At 29.3% G+C, this 23,934-nt stretch overlaps 3 protein-coding genes across 4 annotated transcripts; 1 reads left to right on the top strand and 2 right to left on the bottom strand.

Moving 5' to 3' along the window:
* Positions 1-129: 129 nt before the first annotated feature.
* LOC101257650 (heavy metal-associated isoprenylated plant protein 7-like) lies at positions 130-5,661 on the bottom strand. Of its 2 annotated transcripts, none has more exons than XM_004236607.5 (5): positions 5,485-5,661; positions 4,346-4,514; positions 2,771-2,976; positions 1,030-1,120; positions 130-606 (listed from the first exon to the last, which is right to left on the bottom strand). In XM_004236607.5, the coding sequence occupies exons 1-5, from the start codon at positions 5,617-5,619 to the stop codon at positions 263-265; spliced, it is 945 nt and encodes a 314-aa protein (XP_004236655.2). In that variant the 5' UTR covers positions 5,620-5,661; the 3' UTR covers positions 130-262. The 2 variants fall into 2 exon arrangements, with proteins under 2 accessions (XP_004236655.2, XP_025886405.1); XM_026030620.2 differs by lacking the exon at positions 5,485-5,661 and adding an exon at positions 5,154-5,482.
* A 7,116-nt stretch (positions 5,662-12,777) lies between these two features.
* LOC101257948 (protein PYRICULARIA ORYZAE RESISTANCE 21) lies at positions 12,778-14,844 on the top strand. Its single transcript, XM_004236608.4, has 3 exons — positions 12,778-13,061; positions 13,635-13,716; positions 13,877-14,844. Exons 1-3 carry the CDS (start codon positions 13,038-13,040, stop codon positions 14,569-14,571), a joined length of 801 nt encoding a protein of 266 aa, XP_004236656.1. The 5' UTR covers positions 12,778-13,037; the 3' UTR covers positions 14,572-14,844.
* Positions 14,845-17,873: 3,029 nt separating this feature from the next.
* On the bottom strand, positions 17,874-22,269 carry LOC101258246 (microtubule-associated protein 70-5-like). Its single transcript, XM_004236609.5, has 11 exons — positions 21,956-22,269; positions 20,583-20,668; positions 20,419-20,484; positions 20,158-20,328; positions 19,911-20,081; positions 19,630-19,785; positions 19,385-19,531; positions 19,072-19,143; positions 18,571-18,984; positions 18,409-18,484; positions 17,874-18,199 (listed from the first exon to the last, which is right to left on the bottom strand). Exons 1-11 carry the CDS (start codon positions 22,050-22,052, stop codon positions 18,192-18,194), a joined length of 1,464 nt encoding a protein of 487 aa, XP_004236657.1. The 5' UTR covers positions 22,053-22,269; the 3' UTR covers positions 17,874-18,191.
* Between the last annotated feature and the right edge of the window lie 1,665 nt (positions 22,270-23,934).

The following is a 23,934-nucleotide window of genomic DNA, read 5'->3' as shown; positions in this document are numbered from 1 at the left end:
TGACACTGGGATAAGCATTAACATCACAAGGCAAAAAAGTTTTAAAACTTTCAAAGTATGTACATCTTGTTCAACAACTTATAGCCACTAAAACACCAAAATTATTAGATAGATGTTGACAAAAATCTCTCAAATAGACAATTTAATAAATCTTTATTAGCATATACTAGAACTAGAACATATCGAAAATCGAACAATAACAACACTACATGCAATGTAATGCAATGAAATTCCTGGTTCTGTCATTGAGTAACCGAAAAGGTTACATGATAGAGCAAGCATTAGGATTCTCGTCACTGAAAATCTGAGGAGAGTAATTAGCATACTCCATGAAAATGTAGTCCCTTTGAGTCATATATTCATTTTTCTTGATATCTATTGTTGTCTTATCATCTTCCTCTTTGCCTTTTTCTTCTCCACTTTCTTTCTTTTCTTCTTTTTTCTCTTCTTCTTTCTTCTCTTCTTCCTTTTTTACTTCTTCTTCCTTCACTACCATAGCTTGCTTCCCTGTCCTCTTGTACACGTCGTTCGCTAACTTCTCTGGATCAACAACACCTTTTACAACCACTTGATTGTTTCCTAGATCTGTCGTTACAGATTCAACACCTACAATATATATGTGAAGATTCAATAAGAATTGACTACTTTTACGTTGACTGTCAATATAAAAGTTGGTTATAATTATAATGTGCAATAACTTATTTGATAATGTGTATAAGGACTAAACATAAATTGACTAGTTTTACGCCGATTGTTAATATACAAGTTTGTTATACTAATGTACAATAACATGTTTGATATGTATATTATCTCCAAGCTCATCATGAATTGACTAGTATTACGTTGACTGTTAGCATGCAAGTTTGTAACCATAATGCATGATAATATACTTGATATGTGCATTTGCAAGTAAGGATTCAACATGAATTGACTAGTTTTACGTTGACTGTCAACCAACAAGTTCGTTACAATAATGCATGATAACACATTTGAAATTCTAAAATATGTAAATGATGATATGATATGTACCTTGAATTTTTCGAATTCGTTTCTGCAGTACTTGTGCACAAGCTTCACAATGCATCTGAACTGTCATCTTCACTGTTATGACTGGAGGAGGCTGTTGATTATGTGAAAAAACATGACATTTTTCGCGTTAATGCACGTATTCAGTGACTAGTTATATCATGAAATAAAGAAATTATATACAAATTGGCAAGACAGAGCAACTATGATTTGCTATTCTTAAGTAAAAGGCAAATCAATGTCGCAACAAAAAATACTACGTCTCAATTTCAAATAAGTTACTCAGAGATGGGAGCCATTACATCGCGAATCTGTTGAAATAAATCATGCTAGGGGTCTGCTATATGAATCTTGACTGACTAAGTCGAAAACTTCAACCCTTAATCCTTTTAAAACAACATTGACCCACTCACAGACGAATTCAAAATTTAAAATTTATTAGCGTTATGCCAACTCTTCCCCCCTTAAGCCACTAAGGTCAAGGTTTTTTTGTTAGTCATATCTTAAAAGTTGATCATATAATATATCATCATTTTCTAAGCATGTTACTCTATCTCAAACCGATACCATATGATATATCACATGAGCACAATAAAATATAATAAAGCGATATATCGAGACGTAATAACCATTCAAAATAAAATGTGAGTTATTGTTATTTTATAAATATTGTACATAACTATATATTATATTCATAATACTACAAAATATTGAAATGTCAGTCTCGTGAATCCCTTATAGGTCCCATTTCAAGATTTTACTATACTGCAGTATGGCAGAGTAGCCCACCAGCGCACCTACACATCATTCAAACAATCTTTTTGAATTTACAAAAAATAAATTAAATTTTACAATTTTATTTGTAATGATAAGTTTTTATAAACACACAAATATTACGTCTTTGAAGTATAATTTTTTAAAAGATATATGCTGATCGAGAATTAAAAGGGCGTAAGAATATTTAGATAAATTTAATTTTTTTTATATTTTACGTATATATAATAGACGATAAATTTTTCCGAGTCTCTATCATTCTATCTACACCACATATTGTTTAGTGTGCCCTTCAACCCCCCACCCCCACCCCCCAAGTGGATTGCTCAGAAGCTTGTCTTTTTTGTTAAACTTTTTACTGTAAATACTATATGTTATGTTGCATTCATTGTCAGCAAGGAAACAACAGTCCTAAGCTGTGGGTGCTCTATTAATTCCCTTTACACTAAAATGAAAAAACACCAATACCTTGTTTGAACTATTCAAAAATGTATAGTATTTATATCGAATTCTCTAAAAGAATATACAATTAACAAGTAAATATTTAGTATCTTACCATAGGAAGGGTTCATCTAGTATCGAATCGATAATTTAAACGACAAGCCTTAATTTTTTTTACCAAGTATGGAAATCCTAGAATCAGAAGTAGTAAGATTTATTCCAAGCAGTAAGATTGAAAATAAAATAAATATATTTAATATTGTCATATTAAAAAATAGTATTCATGGAGGAGTCGACAATCGACCCGCGATTATCGATATTTTTAAGTATGCAATGACTAGTGGATTAATTAGGATAGTTTGATATATGAAGTACCTATACACAAAATTCAGAGAAAAATATGATGTAGTCAGTTTATTCTAATGCAACTATTTATCAATAGCTAATTTCATGATTCGAACTCAGAATATATTAGATCACGTTACACGAAAATAATTTTATCGATTAATTAAATAATAATAATAGTTACCTCATCTTTCTTCTCTTCTACTTTTGGCAACTTTTCTTCTTCTTCTTCTTTTTTATTTTCTTCTGGTGGCTTTGGCAAAGGTGAAATCAATTCCACTTTTCTACCACTTTTTTTTTGAATTCTTTCACACACTTTGAGAGGATCTGCATTTTTCCCTTTTATCACCACTTTGCTAGCCTTAGAATCTGCCTTTACTTCCTCCACTCCTATTCATTCACCATAAACAAAAAAATTATGATCAAAAGTCATTTTTTGGGTTAATCATATGATACAAAAAGAAAAGATATTATATATATCATAATATTATAATAAAGCAGTCATTAATGATTATAGGGTAGATGATATGAATCATAGAGTATATTTTATGGGGCGTAACCTTTTATGAACGCAAAATATCTTTTTTACTTCCTATATTTTATATTAGATGATTATTTTCATTTTTATAGACATATTAAAAAATCATAAATAAAAACATAATTCTAATAATTCACTATCTTTACAAATCAATATGATACAAAAAGAAAAGATATTATATATGTCATAATATTATAAGAAATTAAAGTTAGATTATGTCTCGTTCAATACGAACTTGTGAAGGCAATCACTAATGATTATAGGATAGATAATATGAATCATAGAGTATATTTTATGGGGCGTAACTTTTAATGAATTTTATTAACGCAAAATATCTTTTTTACTTCCTACATTTTATATTAAATGATCATTTTTATTTTTATAGATATATTAAAAAATCACAAATAAAAAGATAATTCTAATAATTCATTATCTTTACATATCTACAAATTAATATGCATACTTTTAAAAAGAATAATATAAAAAAATTTAATTAATATTTTTTTTATTTAATAATATAGTCAACTAGCATGTGATAAATATTTTTATTAAAATAATAAACGTAACTAATATATGAGAAAGGGAGTATCGTACTGTATCTTTTTTGTGTTTTGCTTAATATGTAAAGCTTTGTTTATTGGGTGCATTTTTCAAGAATTTATTAATAATTAGTTGAATTGAAAAACGTGATAATGAGATAGAAGACCATTAGAATAAATTAATAAAGTCCCCATATTGAGTCAGAAAGAATAATTTAAATTAATTTTTTTAAAAAAATTAACTTATAATCCATCAATAATATCACAAAAGGGGGATCAAATTTGACATCATGCTATTCAAAATTGAGCAGCTTACTCAATACTTGTCGTTAAAAAATAGTCTTATTTCGATTTAAAAGTAAATTTTAAAGTACGATTAAGAAAATTGAAAGATAAATTTAAATTTCTTTTTTAAAAACATGTGAAATTCAATCATTTCATAATAGAGGTATATTATTAGTATGGGTAATTCCGTTATAATTTGCTAACGACAAGAATATAAATAGACCAAAAGTGTGACATATAACATCTTGCTTGAACAATTTAAAATAATACTAGGGATACATTTGAACAATTTTCTTTTTTTACTATTGGTGTCATTTAACTAATTCACTTATTATAGGTATAATTATTTTGTTTAATTAAAATATGGAATTATTAATTAAGGAACAAAATTAAATACCTTGAAAACCTTTGAGGGATCTTGCAACTTTTCTTGCACAAGCTTCACAATGCATATCAACTTTAAGCACAATTTCTTGAATTTCATCTTCTTTTTTTCCCTCTACTTTCTTCTCTTCTTCTTTCTTTTCCTCCTCCTTTTTTACCTCCTCCCCTTTGTTTTCTTTTTCCTATAAAAATCACATAAAATAAATAAATAAATAAAATTAAAATGGGAATTAATTAAAAGTATACATATATAGATTCTTCATCAAAATGACAACGTAGAGTGTTTACGTTATAGGTTCATCTGAATTCAATAATTTTAATTCAATTTTATAATATATAGAAATCTTGAGTTCTATTTCATAAAGTTTGAATCTTGAATACACATCTTTGTTGTCATAGTACAACATTCTTGTTACAAAACTCACTAAACTAAGTATAAATAGTAAATTTCAAACTTGAAACTATAAAAGTTCAAATTTTGAATTAATTGTCTTTGCTATTAAATGTAGAAAATTAGAAGATTTCAAACTCAAAATCATAAAAGTTCAAATTATGTAGTTTTTGTTACAAAAGAATTCACTCAACAACTATAAAAATAACAGATTCGAAACTCAAACTCATAAAATTCAAATCTCGAATATATTGCCCTTGCTATTAAAATAGACAAGAATCTTATACACTACCAATATTATCCATTGACAAACTATATATATATATATATATATATATATATATATATATATATATGAAACTAAACTAAACAAAATTGGATTGATATATGGATTGTTGAATTGTTTTCTTTTTTGAGTGTTTGAACATACCTTAGCCATGTAAAAAAATCTCCAATAACCTCTTGATTTTCAATGAAAAACTTATGAAGTAAATGAAAAGTTTTTCCTTCTTTAACAACACTATACATGTATATATAGAGAGAAATAGTCAAAGATAGATTTGGTGTATCTATTATGAAATTTATCTCAACTCAATATTTTTGACTCAATTTCTATATACGTTACAAAAATACTAAAGAGATACAAAAATAAATAATGTATGTATTGTAAACTAAAATTCAAACTTTGAATAGATTACGTTAAAAACTATAAAAGTAAGGAGAAAAAAAGTAGATTGTAGAATTAATGTGTTTGAACTTACCTCACCCATGTAAAACAGCTCCAACAAACTGATGATTTTTAATTTTAATGTAAAAATAAAGTAAATGAAAAGTTCCTCTTTTTTTTTTCCTTCTTTAAAAGTAGGGTAGATATATATATAGAGAGAGATGTACATTTATTTTAAGTTGGAGGAAGAATGAGATGATCCTTTAAAACGTAAAGATTTATCTTATATTAAGATCGAGCATTTATATTAAATTAATAAAAATATATCATATATATTTAGATATATTTTTTTTATCATTTAATTATTTTAAATATGCATATTCTTTTTATTATATTACTTGACCATAATAACCTAAACTAATTTAGTATAAACATTGCGTGTACATAAGTTTTACCCACGGCAAATGCAAATGGTATAGCGCATCGTTCATGTTTGATATGGAAGAAAACATTTTTGAATAAACGTTTTTCAATTTCTATTTTTTAATAGAAGTAGGAAAAACAAGATTTATAAATGTATTTTACATTAATTGTATCGCTCCGCCTCTGCCCCATTGCCCACCTCACCGCCCTCAAACTCCTGCTCCGTCTTTTGTTGTATTTGTCTATATTATATATAAATACGTAAAAATACCTCTGCCTTATTTATGTGTCATCCTTTCTTTTTAACTGATTCACATAAATATCTAAGAATTCTTTTCTACACATTTTAATTTATCATTTTTTAGAAAAAAAGCATCACACACATATATATCAAAGAATACGATATAAAAAATAAAAATTAATTCTTTTAAAAAAATATTTTTTTCCGTATCAGATATATCGACCAATAGCTTATTAATTGCAGGATATAATACAGAGACAAATAGTACAGTGGTCATAATTGCTGACTCAGCCTCTCATTATATGTTGTCCTTCACAATATTTTACTATCAGTCCTCTTTTATTTTTTGGGTCAATATTTATACTGTTCCTATTAAACACCATGTTTTTTTTCCCTATTGATTTTTCTAGTAGATATAATAATTACTACTGCTGACGTGTTGGATATGTTATGTACCCTAAAATTCCATTTCAAAGATTTGTACTTTTATAATTAAAATGTTTTAATTTGAATATTCTTTTCTTAAAGATATGGAAGGTTAATTTATGTTGGATGTTCTTTAATTTAGGTTAACTTGTTATTTATTTTACATACGATGTTGGTTAGGCAGAGGCGAACCAGAATTTAAAGGCTTTGGGTGTACCAATATAAATATAGCTCAAATATAAGGTCTAAGCTAAACTTAAAATAACAATAGGCTTAAGTGGAATTCAAACACTGGTCTAGAGGTTGGTAACTCTAGCTTTTACCAATTGCACTAAGATACTTCTATGTTTTTTATGGGTGCACTGTTACTTATCTATCATTTTTTCAAAATAAATATACATATACACATATGATATTTTTCGGAAGTTATCGGGTGTACGTGCACCCCCACCGTGTGGTGTGGGTGTGCGTCTGTGGTTAGGTGTGATGCTAGGTAAGAGTTTTGAAGAGGATAAATAAAAGGAGATATATCGTTGTAGTATAGTATTTGTTTCAATTTTTTTTCTTAAAATAATGGAATTGAAGATATGAAACGTTGTTTTACATCGAAAGTTCTTTAACCTATGGATAATTTGTTAAGTTAGTCGATACATGGTAGATAGAAATGAAATTGTTTTGTAGTTTATGTTACATAAGATGTTGATCTAGTGGAACTTGTTGATTGATTTTAGAGTCGAGATGTGTGCTAGCAAGGAGTCTTTTAAGAGGACAAAGAAAAGTAGCTATGTTGTTGTAGTATAGTATTTGTTTCATTTCTTCTTTAAATAAACAATGAAATTAAAGATATAAAAAGTTTGATTTGTGTTAGATGCTCTTTAACCTATGGATCTGAAAATGTGTCAAGTTAGTTGAATTAACACTTCTGTAGTTTATTTTGCATATCGATGTTGGTCTAATGAAACTTATTGGTTGATAGTCATGACACTATTTATTTAACTTTATATAAGTTTAAATATTTACTTATATACATCAGAAATTGAATGATATATATAAATGTCTGCTAACGTTAAATTAAAGGATATGTTTATGTAGTATGTTGTTATTTAAATATTGCTTTATTACTCATAATATAATTAAACTAACAATTTACAATATGTGTCCAATTAAATATGGTTAAATAAAGAGGGAATCCCATAAAATTGGACAAAACACTTTCTTATCTTTGTGTCTCCCCTATTTTGGGCTTTGTACATGGTCCTAATGGGCCTTCTATCACATGGCCCAATAGTATTTGCCACCAAATTCACTACCCTAACAATATAATTATATAATATAGTAATTATAATCATTAATTTGGTTTTCATAATATAATTATGATAGGATTTATCATGTCATGTTTGTTTATAAAAATATAATTTGTTTTGTTTTCATAGTGTGATTGTACTAGAATTCCCTTTTTACCCTTGAGAATTGTATAGTAGAGTACTAGTGCTTCTTTATTTATTTATTTTCTAATTTATCTACTAATGTCTAATATTTTCCTTATACAAAACGTCCATCATTCTACATTTTTATCTTTTCGAAAGTCTAGACCATTTTTATGATGAATATTCATTTTAAATTCTATATTATATTGATCAAGTTAGTTACTTAGCTAGTAGCTAAACTATGTTATAACATCCAATTACATACACATTTTACAACATAATGTGACCTTCCAAACATTCCCCGAGCCCCTCTTTAATAAGGAAGGAAACGAAATAATCTCAATTTTACGACAAATTTAAATCTTTAATGAAAATAATTTTTTATAACATAAATCTTTCCTTTGTTTCCAAGCAAAGGGATTTAGTTGACAAAAAAAATAGTTGGCCCATTTCCCTAACAACCTTCCCAAGAACAATTATTAATTACGAAACATCTTTTTACTTTATTGATCATTATAATTATTTTAATTACGATTACTTGTAGATTTGGTGACTTTTTTTTTTAAATAATAAAGAAAAAGGTGTAAAAAATAAATTGTAGTTATGAATCTTAGGAAAAGTTTGATTCTAGCTAGTTGGAGATGAACATTGTCATTAAATATTAATCTTATTTAGTGTTGAGTCAACAATAAATTATCGTAAAATTATATTAGTTATGAATTATTTAGCGACGATGTTCATATCAAAATTTTGATTATTTTTTTAGATTTTGATAATTAGAACAGTAAGTGAAAAATTCTGGTCATGTACCAATCATTGAACTTGGGTTGATAAAGGAAAATAAAAACAAAAAGAAAATAAAAAGTAATTTTAGATGCAGACGCACCGACAGAAAATAATAAATTGTTAGTCAAATGTTAGAAACACAAGTTGGACCAAATTTAAGAAAAATGGTCTAATAATTTTTTAAATTTTTTTACGATATTTATTTCGTATCTTATTATTTGATTAATTGTAATATTTATTTTCTGCTTCGATTAAAAGAAATTTCAATCAAGAGTCTGTTAGAATTTTAGAAACAAAGTATTAGATACTGTTTGTGTTCATCTTACCTTTCTTAGATTTTATTTGTGATATATTATGAATTTAATAATATACATTTTTAATAATATATATTTTTAATTATAAACTACAAAATAAATATTTTAGTAAAGAGATGCATACACCAAATTTAAAGTAAATTGCCAACCAAAAGGGGTGGGAAAAAAATATTCATACACCTTGTTAACAATATTTTAGAGTAGTACTTTTTAAGATTCACCTTAATTATTCATTAGGTTGTTGTGTGTGTATATATATATATATGATAATTTTCATCTTTTATGATTTAAAAAATTAAATTCAAAGTAGGTATGAAAATAGTTAGTTTAACCACTAAAGATTCCGGTGGAATGGTGCATATCATTTTAGGTTTCGAATTTAAATATTAAATTTAAAATCATCTTAAGTAGAGTATTTTATTTTTTCTGTGAATTTTTTAGATATAAATATAAATTAATTCGATTTTTGAATAAACATTAAACATGAAAATAAAAAAAAAAGTTGTTTAGTTTGAATAGGATAGTTTCCTAATGCATTACGTGGCATAATTTCATGCATTTCAATTACTCACCTGTATACATTAAAATAGAAAAACGTCTTTGGTTAAATTTGTTATATATGTTAGGTATGATAATTTATTAGAAGATTTGTATTTTTAATTTGTTGATTGTAAATACTGAAATAGGCTCATTTGGTGAAAAGGAGGTTGTGGCCTCTTGTGTGTGGGGGGGGGAGGGGATTTAACTTTCGACGTTTAATTAGATATTTTAAATTTGAGTTATAAGAATACTTTTTTTTATATAGGAAAATATTTATTTTATTTGTTTGATTATTATATTATTTTTTTATTATTTTTGTTCTTTCTCGATTATATTTAGTATGACTTTTTCATTATTGTGTTTTTCTTTTAAATTTTGCTTATATGTTATTTAAGTCTAGAGTTAATTGAAAATAACATTTCTACTTATACAAAATAAGAATATATAAGGTCAAAATACGTATCATTTTTTCAAATCAACTCGCTCATAAAATTATATTAGATATATTATTATAATATACAAATACGTCTGTTACTAAATTTTATATGATAAAAATCTAAACTAATCGAATCAATAAATATCAAACTATCAAAAATTTATTAAAAAAAAAAAAGAGCCAACCACCACGTTATTTGAGTGACCTAGCTTTAATAACGTTTTACCATCTTTTTTTAGAAATCAGACAAGGATGTGCATAGCTAACATATTAATGTCATGTTATTGTACATCACTTTAATTAACTTCATAAAAAAATGAAAAAAACATGTGCTATCGATGCATAAAAATAATTTATTTTAAAAAAATTATTAATATATTTGGTAAAATGATAAACAAGAATAGAAATCCAACTGAATAACTTTCGTTATAGATATAATGCTTTTACATTTTATCATAATTATCTAATAAATTTTTAATTCCGTCACTAATTATTTATGATCTCCTATCAGTCCCTATAGACTTTCTATTGATTATTTAATGGGTACAATATTCTAGAATTTTGTATGATGTAGGGGTCTAGAATTTGGATTTTCCAAGTGTTTGAATGGCTAAACAATAGGGGCCCAAATGTCCTAATCATTTCTCTTGGGTTATTATCATAAATATGGAAGAGAAGTCTAATATTGAAACTCCTATGGTCACATATAAATTATACGTTAATACCTCCTTCGTCCGGTATTGTTTGTCATGATTTCTATTTTTAGAATCAAACTATAAAAATTTTAACTAACATTTTAACATATATTTTTTCATCATATTAATATGCAAAAAATTGTAATTTATAATTCTTTTCATATAGTTTTAGAATATTTAATTTTTTTATTTAAAATATTAAATTAATGTAATCTAATTTACTTTTGAAAATTAGTTACGACAATCGCAACATAACAAATAATTTCGAACGGAGAAAGTATCTTTTAATCTTCAAACCAATAAAAACCACTAGATGAATCTTGGTGTTGGATGAAGGAGAATGACAGTTTATTTGGAATTTATATAGGAGGGAAAAAATAATTGATTCCAAAAAAAATCGTTTTATAAAAAATTTATCTCAAAAAGTTAATTCTTTTTATGGATTTTTAAAAATATATTTTTCATAGTAAAAATAAGAAAATAAATTTCATAAGTGATATTTTACCTTGTTTATTTTTTATCCGTAGTCATCCAGCCTTTTAGCTAAGAATTATGTCATGTACATGTTAATATGTAAGTATCTTTTTTACGCTATTATATAATTTAAAAAATAATTTCTATAACATGTGAAATTGATAAATATTAAATAAAGGCTAATATCAATAACAATAAAACAGAAACGTATAATCTTTTACAACATGTTAAATTTCACTGACTATAGTAAATATTGAATTAGGTTTATTTTTCATTACAATTATTACTTTAGTTATATAATTTATTTTGATAATATAATGATTAATAAATATTGAAAATCTTTGTAGAATCAAATTGTTTTATTCAAATTTTTATGATTAAGGGACACAATATAAAGTAGTGAACAAATAACATGGGTTAAGCATACCTGCCATGTGGGGTACATCTTCCATTATTGCACTAACCAAACTAAAACCACTTCCTACTCTATTCTATACTTTTTCTTATATTATAAAAGTTAAAATAATTAGCTACAAATTTTATTACAAATTTATTATTAAATAACCTTTAATTTTAATAATTCATCATTTGAATAGAAGCAAAATATACTATTCCATCAACCTCATATTAGTTGTCACGTTTGACTTTCTTTAATAATAATTTGACTGAATTCTGAAGCTAAATTGAACTAGATTTACTCAGTATTTTATAATTAAAATTTATTAACTATATGGTAGTCATAAAAATATATTGGTCAAAGTTTACTTAATTTGATTCTTAAAAAATAAAAAATATGATAATTAACATGAGATGCAATAGATAAATTATTTTTCTTAATTCAATTTAAACTTTAACGAATAAAACTATTCAGTATCTGTCATGGTAGAAATAGTCAAATAAAGTGTCCATAACTTAATCAACTACCAACACATAGAAGTGCTTAGTATAGAAGTGATTATCACTAACTATAGTATTTACTATTTAAAGGCACAAGCAAAATTTTCACTAAAATAATTAAAAAATTTAAAATTGAAAATACAGGAAAGAGTGAAAGAATTCAATATTTACTATTTACTAGTATGTATAAGTAAAATATAATTTTACTTATATGTAAATAATGTCATTTTTCACTAAAAAAGGAATATTCATTCAATTTCCTCAACTCTATCTGGCTTCGTTCCTATTCTATTCTCGAATTCCTCAGCTCTATCTGGCTCCATCCTTATTCTTTTCATTCAAATTCCTCAATTCTATCTGACTCTGTATCTAATCTGTATATTCGAATCCCTTGACTCTATCTGACTTCGTTATTATCCTTACTTACTACTTCCTTCGTTTGGAAAAAAATGATCCTATTTCATTTTTAGTCTGTTTAAAAAAGAATGACTCTTTTTCTTTTTCGGCAACACTTTAACTTTAGCTTTCCACATGACATGTTTAAGACCACAAGATCAGATGACATTTTGATACATTTGACAAAAATTTAATTTAAAACCATAAGATTAAAAAGTCTTATTTCTTTTCTCAAACTCCGTTACTAGTCAAATTAGGTCATTCTTTTTTAAACGGAGAGAATATTAAGATGATACAATATCTTTAGGTTTGAAAAAAATAATATAGAAAAAGTAAAGGTGAGGTGTGCCAATCAAATCCAGCACATGCAAACAAAGAGTATATAGTCAGCAAACAACTAGCTAGCCACCAGACAATCAAATCAATATCATAAATTTCAACAAATTCTTCTCCTAACTTCACACATCACACACTTATCTCTTTTCCCTTCTTTCATACTATTAATATCACACACCTTTTTTTTTCCTCCTTCATTCTCTCTTTCCTTTTCAAATAATCACAAGGAATTCATTTCTAGTTTCAATTCTTAGCTATGGGTGGTGATCACAAAGAGAAGGTAACTACCTATTCGTCGTTTCAATTTATATGTTTTACTTTCTTTTTAGTCTGTCTAAAAAGTATCTATCGCTTTATATTTGATGTAAGTGTTCAATTTCGACAGTTTAAATGTAAGATTGACTATTTTTCCACTTGTTTTATCGAATCAATTGTAGTGAGAAAGAAAGTTTTCGAGGTACTTAGACTTGAATAGAGGGTATTTTTGAACTACTTGGCTAACAATATAAGGATATTCTTGTTTCAAAAATGAAACATAGGGCAAAGTTATTTATTTGGAATCTTTAGGGGTAACTTTTGGGTACTAATTCATTCTTATTGAAGAATAATTTGAACTTATTACTCTAATAAGATAGCTATTATATATGGACACATAAAACATCTATGATTTTAGTTAAATTCCAAAATTTTAAAACATAATTTTTCTTCGATTGAAATTTTGTATCTAGTCAAATATTATCTAGATAACTTTGACCGGAGAGGTATAACACACTACAATTTTCAAGTTTTGAACATTTTTTTTTACCAATAATGGAAATAACCTTACAATTTTTTTCTTTTAATTTCTCAATAGACCACTGTAATGGTGCTAAAGGTTGATCTTCAGTGTCCCTGCTGCTACAAGAAGGCCAAGAAAATTCTCTGCAAAATGCCTCGTGAGTCACCTTTACATAGAACGTTGTCTGTCTTATTTTCAAGATTCTAATTTCAAATAATTATTCATAGATATTTTTTTTCGGAGTGATGTGATAATGTTTATTTTTTTTTTTCCAAATATTTCTTTTGTATTTGATGTTAAAATGATTTAAATTGCAGAGGTTCGAGATCAAATGTATGATGAGAAGGCCAACACTATCACCATCCTTGTAGTTTGTTGCAGTCCTGAACGGATTCGCGACAAATTGTGTTGTAAAGGAGGAAAAGCAATCAAGAGCATTGAGATCAAAGAGCCCTTAAAGCTCAAAGCTCCTGAAAAGCCCAAGGAGCCCGAAAAGCCCAAGGAAAAGCCCGAAAAGCCCAAAGAACCAGAGAAGAAACCCAAGGTTGTCACTTTTGAAACGCCCAAGGAGCCCGAAAAGCCCAAAGAAAAAGCAAAGGAGCCCGAAAAGCTCAAGGACAAAGCGAAAGAGCCCGAAAAGCCCAAAGGGCAAGAAAAACCCACTGTAATTGATAAGCCCAAGGACAAAACAAAAGATCCAGAAAAGCCCAAGGACGGTCCAACATCTGCAATGGTGGCAACCCCATGGATATCCGAACCAATAATGATGATGCCTCCGGTCCACGGATACCCCCAGGTAATGCCAAGTTGTGGCTGTGGGCAATGCCATTATACCGGTGGCCCGTGTTATCAATATTATGGAACACCCGTACCCCCACAACCCGCCCCATACTACGGTAACTACTCGTATGGATATGGGCCCGGCCCGGGCCCATCTAGCTATGGAAAGGGTTATTACGGAAACAATGATTACTATAATGAAGAAGATGGTCAAGGATGCACAATTATGTAATTGTGGCCCTACTTAGTACTTCATTATTGGGCTTTCAAAAGAGCCCAGAACAAAGTTTTGGGCTCCATATGGATGTCTATTTTCTATATTATTACTGTGTTCATTAATAATAGTACCATATTCGATGTATACAAGGTATATAGTTTTTATTTTAATGATAAAAAGTGCATAAAGAATAATAAGTAGGTGACCAGATGGATGGTGAACCGTCTTATTATATAGTACTTATTAGTAATTGATTATACAATTTGATTAAAGAAAGCACTTCACTAATCATTGCTCTTTTTAAAATAATACTTTGTGGTATAATATATCTTTGATTATTTGTTTATTTCCCACTTTGTTCTCCATACATGTACACCAATGTTGTTTCTATCGTTGTTTTATTCGTTACTCTATGATTTATTTCGTTAGTGGCGGAATCAAAATTTTTGATAATGGATCAAATTTGAAAAATAGATAGAAAAATGTAAGGTAGCACTTGATTGATGGGTGGGCGTAAGATTTTACTCTTAAGTTTATCTATTTTCTTTGATTTTCTATAAATTTAAATTTAACTCATAATTTTTTAATTATATTAAATTTAATATAAATATAATTAAAATTCTGACTCCGCCTCTATATTATAATACGATGAAAAGATCAACCATAGTGTGGATAAAGGATAATGCTATTATTTTTTATTGTGTGTCCCTCATTTTTAGCACCGACATGGAATTGACCTTCGAATTTTCATGTTCTCATTAGGTATAACATTTAGAGAATATTCAGGCCTCTGACTTTGGTTAGGTTAACTTTTATATAATGAATAATATTATTCTAGTTTTTTTAAATTATAATATTATTTGTCTTCTGTTGGCCTAATATACTTTTAAATTTTTTTAAATTAGACATCAAGTTGTTCGAATGATAAGCGTCTCACTTTCAATATTATGAGTTCGAGTGATGGAAGGAGCAAAAAAGGATGAGGAAAGCCTAGGAAGGGTGTATTTTACTAAATTAACCTAAATATTTTTTTAATATGAAGGAAAAACAAACCTTTTTTAATTTATTAAAATAAATAAATTAAAATATATATATATTTTTTTTATATATAAGGAATAAGTAAAATCGAACGGGTAAAAGTCAATAGAACTAAAATGTTAAATTTTAGTTGAATATATTCAACATTAAAGACCTTAAAAATTAAACTAATTAAATTAAATCTCGTATCCAACTCAACCTTCAAAGGGTTGTCGATTAACAACCCTTTGCTGGAATTGTGTATGAATAGGTAAAAAGTTAAAATAAATACTTATTTATTCATATATTTATTATTTTATATTTCTAAAATGGGATAATGCACAATACCCCTCAACCTATGCCCGAAATTCCAGAGACACACTTATACTATACTAAGGTCCTATTACCTTCCTGAACTTAGTAATTTTCTACCCTTTTTTGCCTACGTGGCACTAGTTTGAAAAAAAAAATCAACCATCATTGAACCCACAAGATAGTGCCACGTAGGTCAAAAATGGGTAAAAAATTATTAATAAAATAAGTTCAGGGGTAATAGGACCTTAGTATAGTATAAGTGTGTCTCTGGAATTTCGGGCATAGATTGAGGGAGTACTTGGACATTATCCCTTCTAAAATTTTTGATTTCGTCACTGTCTCGAGAAGTGACTCTTGATGAGCTCTTTATTCCATTCACATATAATAACATAACATAATTCACTCTTTCTTGTCCTTGAAATTTAAATATGCATGGTTGCACAATTTTTTTTATTAGTGTAAAGTTGCTCTTAATTAAAGGTGGTCTGCACGTTTGAATATTATTTTATCACTAGGTCATCACTATAAATATAGATAGTCCTTTGTAAAATAACTCATAATTTCTCCCCCCTTCAATTTTCATGCAATTAATCATGGGAAATTGTATTGATACATTATTACTATCTCCATCTTTGAATAATCAAGAAAATGATATATCCAATGATCAAAAATTGATTAGATGTGATGAAAAAGAGATGCAATATTATGTTATTCAACAAGTAATTCATCAACAAAATGAAAAGAATGATGATTGCAAGAATAGTCAAAGAATCAAGATTGTGTTATCAAAGCAACAATTGGAAGTTCTTGTGAATAATGTTAAAGAGCTTCAATTTGGACGAATTCCAATTGATCAATCTTTGAGAGTAACTGAGTCTTGTAAAAGATGGAAGCCTTCTTTAGATACTATTCCGGAATTGTAACAACAACAACAACTACGTCTCAATGCCAACTAATCAGAGTTTCTTCATTTCTAGGGATGAAATCCGAGACCTCTGATTAAAATGGAGGGATCTAATCCATCCCATCACGTACCTCGGTGATATGAACATGTTGAAATGTTCAAATCTCCGATTGAGGTTGTCTAGACACATATTTGATTGTAGTCAACCCTAATAATTTCCAAATTTGACTAGTTTTAGGAGTAAAGTTGTTATAAAAAGAAGATGAGATTCAATATAGGTGCAAAGTTGGCTAGTTGTGTTTCTTGATTTCTTCACATTATATTTTGGAAAGGGAGAAATCCATAAATGGAACATTCCTATGTATATATGTCTCTCTAGGAGCATAACGATTTATGTGCTGACTTACAAAATGATCATTTAGACATCTTCAAAATTTGTATGTTACCTCAACTCTGGTATCCACAAGAAACAGTGAGGATGAGTTAAGGTGTTTAGATGTGCATTTTCAAAGTTGGAGTATTTAGTTGTAAGTTGAGAACAAAGTCTATCCCGTCTATGTAATATGTCTTTTTTTTTTTAATTGTGCGCCTTGTCAACGTGTTTGAAATAATAATATATATTCACAAAGTCAAATTTTCGCTTCTCTTTGACATAAGGCTCATCTTTAGTTGTGCAGCTTCCTGCAGAAATTACAGAGTAAGACTGCATATAATAAACCTTTTTGGTCGGACCCTGCGTATAATAGACCCTAGTGCACCGAGTTGTGGCACAATTGTCAACCTGTTAATATAATGACATTATTGTATCGTTAAGAAATTTCAGTATTGAATTTACTCTTAAGAAGTGATGGAAGCTATCATGATTTATGTTAAGTGTCTTGTGATATTTGAGGGAATGAACTGTTGTCTCCTTATATGGTATTACGTGATTTCAACTCATGAGTAGCTTTGAGGGTAGAGTTCGACTCAACATCTCTTAAAATGGTATCAAAGCCAAACCTATCCAAATTCTTGATTATTTACACAATATTGAATCCTCATGTTATATTGTCCACGCACCATACGTTTGAGGTGTTGAGGGTTACGAGTTCAAACTTCCAATTATTCTTACTATACAAATAAGAAGCAAAAACAAAAAAATTGTTACAGTTCAGCTGTGACAGAGCTAATCACTCACTTTACACATAACAAATCAATTGAATCTTATTCCTTTGATCAATCACTATTCATTCTTTGTATATATATACAAGAAATGTAAGAATCAGACTGATGAAAACCAAGGGAGTAGCTTCACTTTTTTGTTCCATTACATGTATCTTCAAGATTCATAGTGCCCCACGCATAGCAGGAGCTTAGTGCACCGAGCTGCCCTTTTTTTACGTGAATCTTCAAGATATTCTCATGATCCTAATTCAAATATAGATCATCTTCAAAATTAGTATGGTCTAATGACAGTGTATGAAAAATATATGTTGCTCGGATCCTTCAAAAATGTAGCTGAGCCCTTGTCAGATCTTCCGAACATGCTAAATGTTTGGATGATCTGACATATATGTAGTGACATTTTTGGAGGATCCTAGCAACATAGCAAAAATGATGATAAAGGATATACTGACCTTGTTGCTTCACTTTTCGTTTTCTTGCTTCAACTTCTATAGCTTTTGACAATGTCTCGATCTTCTTTGTTAGTATCTGTAAAAATCAAACAGATTGATCAAACTGATAAAAAGAAGACGATAAACGTGTGTAAAGACTTCTGTTTTATGGTAATATTTCACCTTAATTTCTTCATCTTTAGTATTCAAAGCAGACTCTTTTGTCTCACAAAATTTCCTCAAACAGATAACTTCTTTCTGTAGCTTGTCATACAAAAAACCAGATACTATATCATCGTTTACGCTCTGGCTGCATCCATTAGTCTTAATTTCATCCTGATCACCTCCTCCATTCTTTATCTTATGCGCGTCTATGGTTTCTTTGCTGTTTATATCCATAATGGAATTCTCCTTCGTTTCTGCGTTTTCCTTTCCAACAGTACTGCCAATGATCTTATTTTGAGAAGTCCATAAACTCTTTTTTACCAAGCTATTTCCAAGATAGTGTTTAGTCTTTTGAGGTTTTGTCGATCCATTAGGATTGAACGCTTGCTTCAGACCTTCTTCGAGTGTTTTGAGCCTTAGTTTTAGCTTATCCTATAGCAAAAATTTTTACCAGATGAGTGGAAAACAGATGAAGTTAGTTTCAAGGATCGCGTAGTGTATGCCAATTGAAAACCTCACCTTGAGTTGTGCTTCTGCCTTCGCTGTTCGCTCTGATATGCTTAATTTGTCTCTCAATCGTTGCATCTCCGCCTATAACATATAGGTAAAAAAGTATCTCAGTAAGTCTAACAGATAAGTTATGATCAAAAATACTTATTTAGTAGGCGTTTGGACATGGAAGTTTGGTAAAAAGAGTTTTTTGAAGTCGAATTTCTGTTTGGACATTCATTTCACTTGAGAACTGGTTGAAGTTTTTTGAGTGGAAAATGTTTGAAAGGTTGGTCTATGTCCAAATGTCTCCTTAAGTCGCGCAATATCTTGCTTTAGTAACCTGCAACAGCCTTCTTTCTTCTAGCCATTGTTTTACAGGCATAACTTTGTCATTTTCATCTTTCCACTCATTTGCCACGACAGTTGCTACTCGGTTAGCTGAAACCTTAACTCTTGATAGTTCCCTTTCCAATGTCCTCTTTTCCTCCTACAAGATTCGGAAAAACTATTCTCAGGCCTTTATGATCTATAACATAGTCGTACGTCTAGTAGCATTATTAAATATGTGTCTAGATGTTTTTTTACTTGTAATTCAGATATTCTTCGTTTGTAGTCACGAAGTGTATTAGCTGCTGCTCCTCCAGCAAGAATGGCCTCCTCAAGCTCTATAATCGTTTGACTAAGCTTTTCCACCTCAAGAATCTTTTGACGGTTCGTCTTATCAAGTATTTTGTTTTCCTCCTGCATTGAGAGGAACGGCGTAGCCAAAATTTTCACTAGGGGAATTCAAGATGTAAAAGAAGGAAATACACAAAAAAGTGAAGGGAGTCCACCGTCTATTGTAATTTTCCGGTTGAAACTCCTACCTGGAAGATTTCAATCTGTCTTCTTAGTTCAAAGTTCTGATTTTGAATCTCTTCTACTATCAATGCTCTTTCTAAAGCACTTTTTAGAATTCGTTCTGCTTCAAGCAACGCGGCTTCTTTAGACCTCGTGTGTCTTTCCAATGACCTTGTATCCTCCTGTAATGCTGCAATCTAATGAATTCGCCAAAGAAAACAAGTTAATGCTTGCCAAAGTACTTGGAATGTGTTTTTATCAATTTTTAAGTACCTCATTCTTGTACATCTTAATCTCTGCCTCGAGTGGAGCAATAATGGACTCGAGAGGAGGAGCATCATCGTCTTTCTGATCTGCGTATACTCTTCTAAGAGTTGCTTCAGCAGCATGCTGTGCAGCCAGTGCTTCTTTCTTCTCGTTAACAAGTCGTTTGATATCAAGATTCTGCATTTTGACGTGCCCTTTTTGAGTAAAGAAGTGGTTGCTTTTGAATAGCATTACCTTTTACACGAACGATGAAATGACATTACATACCTTTTGTTCAACTACATCTTCACCAATTTTCAGCTTTCCTTCCAATCTTTGAAATTCATTTCCGAGCTGTGAAAAATGGGAATTTCATTACCAAACGATATAATAGCTAAACTATAATAAGCAAATGTATGCAAAAATAGCAAATCCAATTGAGTTGAGAGTACCTCTTCAAGAGCCTTGTCTTTGAGGACTTCAGATGCTTTCAGAGCCTTAATTTCACTTACCGCTGCTCCAAGTTCTCGATCCTTCTCTGATGAAATTCACATCAAGAATTGAAATTTAATAGCTGGATTCCGCTCTTATATATATCCGTAGCATGTTACAGGCATGCACATATACACGTCGAAGCTTCAGAAAAGCCAGTTACCAAAAAGTTGATATACTACAGCCCGAAATGTAATGTTTATACCAAAATGCAAGGTTCAATAACAACAACTATGTCTCAGTCCCAAACAAGTTGAGGTCGATCATTTAAGCTCATGTCATGTCATCATCATACCTAATCGCTAAGATCATTTCGGTGTTAGCCTAACAAGGACTACCTGAATTTTATCAGCAGATGATTATTTGGCCTATTTTTAACACAAGCTGGACAGACAATCAGAACAAACTTAGAATATACTCAATTCTTGATTCTTAAATTTTCAATTGTTTTTGCCTGCTGATTGAAAGTTCCATCATGTTGCTCGGACATTTCAAAACTAACACCAGGTACATGTTAGATTCTTCAAAAGTAGTGCATCTTTTTAGGACTTGACATATATATGACAAGTTGACAACGTTTTTGGAGAGTCCGAACAACATAGCTAATAACAGAAACCTTGTCTCTTTGTTTGACAAGATCATGAAAAAGAGATCATCAAACATGTTCCCACATATCTAAATTTGAAAGCTTTTTGGTAAACAGGATGATGTAAAGCTTGTTTTTAACATCTTAGGCAGAGTTGTTGACTCCTCTAGAAACTATAGTTATTGATCATATGTCCAAATCAATCCAACTATGAAAGTAATTAATATTTTTTTTAATTTTAAAAAATCATCTATTAAACATGTTAGATATTAAGATAAGACAAAAAAGAGGCACTTTGGTCTACCAAGCTCCCGCTATGCATAGGGTCTGAGGAAATGCTGGACCACAATATGTCTATGTAAGTAACCTAACCTTTCATTTTTACCAGAGTTTGTTTTCGCGATTTGAACCCGTAACCTCCTGGTTACATGGCGATAACTTTTTACCATCCGTTACATATGAAGCATGAAGGGGAGCCTTGACGCAAAGGTAAAAGTTACTGACATGTGATCAGGTGGTCACAGGTTCAAGCTACGGAAACAACCTCTTGTGAAAATAGGCAAGGTAAGCCTATGTACACAAGACTTAATGTGATTCGGTCAATTCTCCATACCCTTGCCTAGCGGAAGCTTAATGCACCAGGATAAATACACAAAACTTTCATGGCAATAGGAAAAACACCTACTAGCATAACATTTAATCAAGAACCACAACAGAAAAATGAAATCTAAAAATAGTTTTTTTAACCTTTGAGTTGGTTCTGCAAATTATTGAGTTCCAAGATAACAGGATCAGGATGAACATGAAAAAGTTCCTCACCACAAACTTCATAAAAGCCTGACATTTTTATTTTCTATGACTTTCAAACTATAGTATAATTCTTGAACTTAAAAGGTACTAAAGAAAGAAATAAGATGTGTAGAAGAGTTTGTAATAATTGTAGCTATTTGAAGTGTACATTTACTTATATAAAGAAAACAAATTGAGTTTGAATTAAGAGAATGAACTTCCCCTCTTGTTAAGCAAACCTTAGCACAAAAAAAACAAATCAAAACCAACTTAGTCATTTTTTATTATTATCCTTTTTAAGTTTTTAGTGAAATACTATTGTACGAACCTGACGTAACACAATAATTTATTTTCATGTGATCAAGAATTTATCCGTTTAAATCGTAAAAATAACTTCTCGCAAAAATATAAAATATAACTGCGCACAATAAATATTTATAATCTAACTTTTTTAGCTTAGTGCATCGAGCTGACGACTTTTATCTTTCGAAAGACTACAATATAATATTTGAATTCCTCATTCTTTTTCCTAGTTTAACTACTCAATTTTGAAAAAGATAGTAATGATTATATGGAACAATATCCCTATATGCTTAACACATTTCTTTTATATTTATTAATTTGTATGGTTTAGCTGTAACATATTCTTGAAATTTGTTTTTAGTGGAAAAGGAACAATTAAAAAAATGGACCACACCAAATAATATTTAAAAAATTAGTGAATTTAAAATTAAACAAGACAAAATGCTAGGGAATAAAGGCTAAGTTGTCCTACACTTATCTGGACTTTAACTTTTGAAGCTTTCCTTAAGCAGAAAAAGGGTGTTAGGTAATCAAGTTTCATTTTATTAAAACAATAATAAAGCTCTTCTTATTTTTTCTATTCACCCCCCCCTCCCCCCCCCTTTTTTTTTTCTTTTAGGGAAAGAGATTCTTATAATTTTTTAAAAGGGAAAATGCACAAGTATATCTCAATTTATGCCTAAAATTTTAGAAATATATTTATATTATATTAAGATTCTATTATCCTTCTAAACTTATTTTATACATAATTGTGGGTCCAGTGCATGTTGATATTTTTTTTCAAGTTAGCGCCACGTAGGCGGAAATAAGGATAGAAAATTATTTATAAAAAAATTCAGTGTGATAATAAAACGTTAGTATAGTTTAAGTGTGTCTCTGAAATTTTAGACTTAAGCTTGGAGAAAGATACTTATACATTTTCCTCTTTTTTAAATTTGATTATATGATATTTGAAATTTGTTAGCCCAGCTAATTCAGATTGACACTCTGAAGGTTCTAAGTGGGAAATACTCTCTATTAAAAGTATACGGAGCTTAAATCCACCATCTAATAATTATTGAAATTCACATGTTCGACTAATTTAAATTTACACGCAGTGTAACTCATTTAAAAACGAACATACTCTCTATCATAAATTTCTTCATACCAAAGACTCGAACGCATTGGTCCACCGCTTAAGGTTCATTTGAGGGGGAAAACACTTTCCAACAAAAACAGACTTCATTTCCCGAGGCTCGAATCCACCATCTGGTACCGTTGAACCCGTTGGCCCGACTAATCCATGTCAAGTATGGCCCGTTTAAACAGAAATTCTTCCTATCAATTTTTTTTTTCATTTTCAAAGCTTGAACTTAAAACTTCTGACGAAAAATTGACGAGATCTCATTTGTCCTATCACAATATAAAGTAATAAAGAAAAGAGATTAGGATGTACAACTCTAATATAATTAACTATGAGAAAATTAGCTTAAGGAATTGATGTGATATTTTCCAAAAATAATCTCTAAATATTGATGGGAAGCTCCTTCCACTTTAGATTAAGAACAAATTAAATTGCTTGAGCGTTAAACACTCCATAAAATCTTGAGATCATTGATAAAATTCAAAGAAAATGAGATGTTGATGACAAATAA

Source organism: Solanum lycopersicum, chromosome 4, assembly GCF_036512215.1.
Source record: "Solanum lycopersicum chromosome 4, SLM_r2.1".
Classification (NCBI taxonomy): Eukaryota; Viridiplantae; Streptophyta; class Magnoliopsida; order Solanales; family Solanaceae; genus Solanum; species Solanum lycopersicum.
This window is presented reverse-complemented; position numbering and strand designations above follow the sequence as displayed.

Coding starts and splice junctions, on each gene's coding strand:
- LOC101258246 (XM_004236609.5), bottom strand. CDS start 22,052: ATGTCAGGCTTTTATGAAGTTTGTGGTGAGGAACTTTTTCATGTTCAT. Junction 20,082..20,157: donor TTAAGATGTACAAGAATGAG/GTACTTAAAAAT, acceptor CGAATTCATTAG/ATTGCAGCATTACAGGAGGA. Junction 19,532..19,629: donor GAAGAATATCTGAATTACAA/GTAAAAAAACAT, acceptor CGAATCTTGTAG/GAGGAAAAGAGGACATTGGA.
- LOC101257650 (XM_004236607.5), bottom strand. CDS start 5,619: ATGTACATCTCTCTCTATATATATATCTACCCTACTTTTAAAGAAGGA. Junction 2,977..4,345: donor ATCCCTCAAAGGTTTTCAAG/GTATTTAATTTT, acceptor GTGAATGAATAG/GAGTGGAGGAAGTAAAGGCA. Junction 1,121..2,770: donor TAGAAGAGAAGAAAGATGAG/GTAACTATTATT, acceptor CATAATCAACAG/CCTCCTCCAGTCATAACAGT.
- LOC101257948 (XM_004236608.4), top strand. CDS start 13,038: ATGGGTGGTGATCACAAAGAGAAG. Junction 13,062..13,634: donor GTGGTGATCACAAAGAGAAG/GTAACTACCTAT, acceptor ATTTCTCAATAG/ACCACTGTAATGGTGCTAAA. Junction 13,717..13,876: donor AATTCTCTGCAAAATGCCTC/GTGAGTCACCTT, acceptor TTTAAATTGCAG/AGGTTCGAGATCAAATGTAT.